The sequence below is a fragment of the Aptenodytes forsteri genome, unplaced genomic scaffold (genome assembly GCF_000699145.1).
Source record: "Aptenodytes forsteri isolate BGI_AS27 unplaced genomic scaffold, ASM69914v1 Scaffold38, whole genome shotgun sequence".
Lineage (NCBI taxonomy): Eukaryota > Metazoa > Chordata > Aves > Sphenisciformes > Spheniscidae > Aptenodytes > Aptenodytes forsteri.
Window position 1 is genome coordinate 446390 of NW_008795704.1, and position 3934 is coordinate 450323.

The window sequence follows — 3934 nt, forward strand, 5'->3', positions numbered from 1 at the left end:
ACTCCTAATGGCTGAGATACTGGTCTGTACAGGTGGGGAGTAGGACATATCCTCTTTGAATCGCTGGAACTCCTGGGACAGTTTCTCAGCTAACGTGTCCGGCAGTTTCTCCATGGCCGAGATGCAGGCCCGTAGGGAGGAAGAGAGACTTTCTTCATATTGCCAGAGCTGGCCAGCCAATTCACCCACCGTTTGTTCCTCTCCATCTTTCCAGGTCATTACTGCCAATGAGTTGGCATATGGCAGTTTCTCCATGGCCGAGATGCAGGCCCGTAGGGAGGAAGAGAGACTTTCTTCATATTGCCAGAGCTGGCCAGCCAATTCACCCACCGTTTGTTCCTCTCCATCTTTCCAGGTCATTACTGCCAATGAGTTGGCATATAATGATGGTGCGCTCCGTACAAACTTCCGCCACATGGGTTGTGTGCACTTGACTGCATCTGGATCTTTGGATAGCTGCTCATTGTTCAGGTCATCATAAATCACCTCCAGCACGGCTAATTCCCTCAGGTACTGGATATCTGATGTGAAACATGCACTGCAATCAAGCAAGCCAAGCGGTGATAGGACCAAAACTGGCTTCAGCATGCAACAATCCAAAACATAGCCCCATACTAGCTTCTATGAAGAAAATTAACTCTGTCCCAGCCACAACCAGCACAACAACTCAGAGAGTCAGTGACAGTGCTAACGACATGCTCATGAGCTCGGATTAAACTAAACACTTCTCCCAGTCATAAGCATGGATCAACGGCAGAAAATATTTTGAAACTCTAGCTTCCAGCCAGAAGGAGGTCTAGGGGCACCGCAGGATGAACTAACACCGAGGCCCAGCGGCTGTGTTACTGCTCTGGCTGTATCCAAGGCAGAGTTCTGCAGGGGCATCGGTCAGTCCTGGAAGGAGCTGGGATGGACTTACAGCAAATCACCTCATGGCCAAGGGCACAGAATAACACAGGCTGCAATAATAGAGGAGTCACTCCAGCATGTCAGTGTCTTCTACTGAGGAGCTCAAACTGGACCTGCACTGTCAACAGGGTTGCCACCAGTGCTAACAGAGAGCACCCCCTTCCCTCGCCCTGCTGGCTGCAGCCTTGCAAGCACAGCCCAGGATGTGGTTGGCCCCATGCAAAGCCACAGCTTTATCTCCATTTCAAACAGCTTTTTTTTGACTATTAGAAAAATAAAAAGGTCTGAAATGCAGGTCTTGCATCACTGATGCCATGCTCTCATGCTGTAAACACTACACTGTATAATATAACCCATCCCACAAACCCCCTAAATTTTGTCTTAAAACCCGCCAGGTCCCTTACAGATGTTACTGCTATCGGAAGCTGATTGAGAACTTCACTGCACTGTAACTGGAAACCATCTTCCAGTTATCAGCCTTCATGAATTTGTGGCCAGTTTGTGCCTGTTCTTGTAAAATTGAGATCCTCCCCAAGGCTATTCCTCCCCATGAAATTCTGGACAAATTAAACCCCCACCTCAACCTAAGTGCTTCTAAGTCTCTCTTCACACAACAGGATCTCCCTTCCTCTGAAAGCCCTAGCAAACTTCTTCACTTCGAATTCCCCCTTCTTGAACACTGGTAAGTAGACACACACCAATTTTGCAGAGGCCTCAATGTGGCAGCCAGATGTGCTTTGCCAGATTAAAAAGCAGCAGTAATTTTTCACAGGACAACAGAAGACCTCAACCTCCAAGTTTAAGTACTGTTCCTGGTATTAGCAACTGAGGCAGAAAATCCAAGGACAAAACACACCATCTATCCTCTCTGACAGATTTCAAACAGAGACTTAATCCAGCCCTTAGGGGTACTTTCCAGGTAGGACGGGGGGCCAAGCCACGTGTGCCCTGAAACCACACCTTGTAGGGTGAGATGCTGGAGGAAGGTGAGGCTGGGACAACATTTACAGTCACAAGAGACACTGTTAACTTCTTGCTAAAAAAAATATTCTAAATGGATTACCAAGAGGGCTCCTGGAAGGAACATCTTGTCTCCTGCCTAACTGTTGCCATGGCCACCAGCTCACTGCTGATCTAAATCAAAGCACAGAGAAGCCACAAGCACATCCTTCCCCGGCCCAGCGCTCGAGAGAGCCCCTCTCCTTGGCTGCAGGGCTGCTTGGCAGCTCTTCCCGCAGCTCAGCCCCGGGGCAGACAGGGAGCCGAAACAACAGCAGCACCAGGACATGCCGAGCACACGAGTCGGTTGTTGCAGCACTGTGTTTCTTTGGGGCTCGCACAGCTTCAGATTTGGGGTGTTTTTAAAAAGGGCGCAAAGAGGCTTTGATTGTAGAGGGAAAGCGTACAGCAAAAGGGCAGCAGCAACGCACAGCCCTGTTACAGGGACTCCTTCCTACCTTCCCACTCCGTTCCAGCTCCAAAAGACCATACCTGCTCACAGACAGGCAGGGGATGGGAAAACCGAGAGCTCTGTTGGGTCATTAGAGAATTTGCAGTGAAGACTAATGCACTCAGACACTGAGGCACTGTATTTATATTCTTTCCAATCACGGCAGACAGGCCCCAATAGGCAGTGCCTGTACTCCCTAACACTCTTACTCAAAAGCATTGCACCTACTTTTACCCATTCCCCATCCAACACAGGAGCACACTGTACCTCTGGCAGAGATGGAGAAGATGTAGAAAGACAGATGGAGACAAGACGGTACAGGGAAGTGCACATTATCTACCTTTATTAAAACAGAAAAATCATTGCCTAACACTGTTGCCACTTCTAAGACTAGACACTAAAGTTACAACGTGCTAAGATTAGTAATTTTTATACTTATAGGCTTTAAGATAACGCTAAAACTCACAATGAATCAAGCTAAAGCAGTACAGTGACACATGCCTGCCCAGATGGGGTGTACTTTCAGTGTCTGTTATCAAGAGATGGAAGAAATACAAACTATCTTCTCAGGACTGTATTTATTATATTCCTGTTCTGCACAGGCTTGCAGAAGGTTTTCTGGAATCATCTCCATCAACAGACTTTTATTAAAAGCTATCACGTGATTTTGACAGCTCTACCCCCCTGGCTGCAACGCTGGTGTAATACAGCAGTGAGAGCCTGTCCTGTGCTAAGCAGAACACTACAGACACAGCAGTCTCCTGCAGCTGAAGAGAAAGAAAAGCCGCTGGCTGCGTATCAGCATGCTGAGTGGGAAGCCAGCAAGGTAATCCAGCACAGTAAATGAGCCTGTGCTCTACAAAACGCACTCAGTGCTGTGCTCCGCCTAACAGAGAACGTGTCCTCTGTCTTGGATGCTTGTGGCGCAACGGCTCCTCTAAAAGGATTATTCCTATAGCAACCAGAGCGATCAGGCTCATCTCCGCACTACTCTGTCAGGTGAATAATCTCCCAGAAAATGACCACGGCTTTGTCATGACCCAGGCCCAGCAAAGCAGGGGTGCTGTATCTGGGGCAGCTTGGTGACTTCCATCTCCTCTCAACACAAATAGACAGAGCATGCAGGCTCCTCCTTTCCTAGCCAGTGAACCAGATGGGATGTGACAGAGCTGCAGCTCTTCAGCATATTGCATGTCTCAAAGAAACTGCTTTTCAGGAGACCAGCCATCCTGTGAGATGTTGTGGAGCCCCAACAGAGCAGTCCAGGTCTGCACCTCAGAGCTCAGAACAATATGCTCTGCATGAAAGGGTGAAGGGCAATTTCTGCCAACTGGACATATTCAAGTTCTTACTGATTAAACCTTAACAGAAGTTAAAATTAAGATACAGAGCTTTTTCATCTCTCTCTCAGCATTAGTCATGGGCCACGGGGAATCTGCCCACAGATCCTTGTCTCTTGCACGTGTCTTACCTGACAGTCGAAGTCCTGGAAGTTGCGAGCCGCATTCTGTTAACAAAAATCAGAAGAGAAAAAAAAAAAAAAAAAAAAAAGATTAAAAAAAAAAAAAAAAAAAA

General features: G+C 47.7%; 1 protein-coding gene across 1 annotated transcript in view; it reads right to left on the reverse strand.

The window, feature by feature from the left end:
* The window catches only part of NDRG3 (NDRG family member 3), a 68910-nt gene that overhangs the window by 32138 nt on the left and 32838 nt on the right, over positions 1-3934 (reverse strand). The window contains exon 3 of the mRNA XM_009283246.2: positions 3831-3866. Within this exon, the coding sequence (XP_009281521.1) occupies positions 3831-3866 (36 nt within the window). The remainder of the gene's footprint in view (positions 1-3830; positions 3867-3934) is intronic.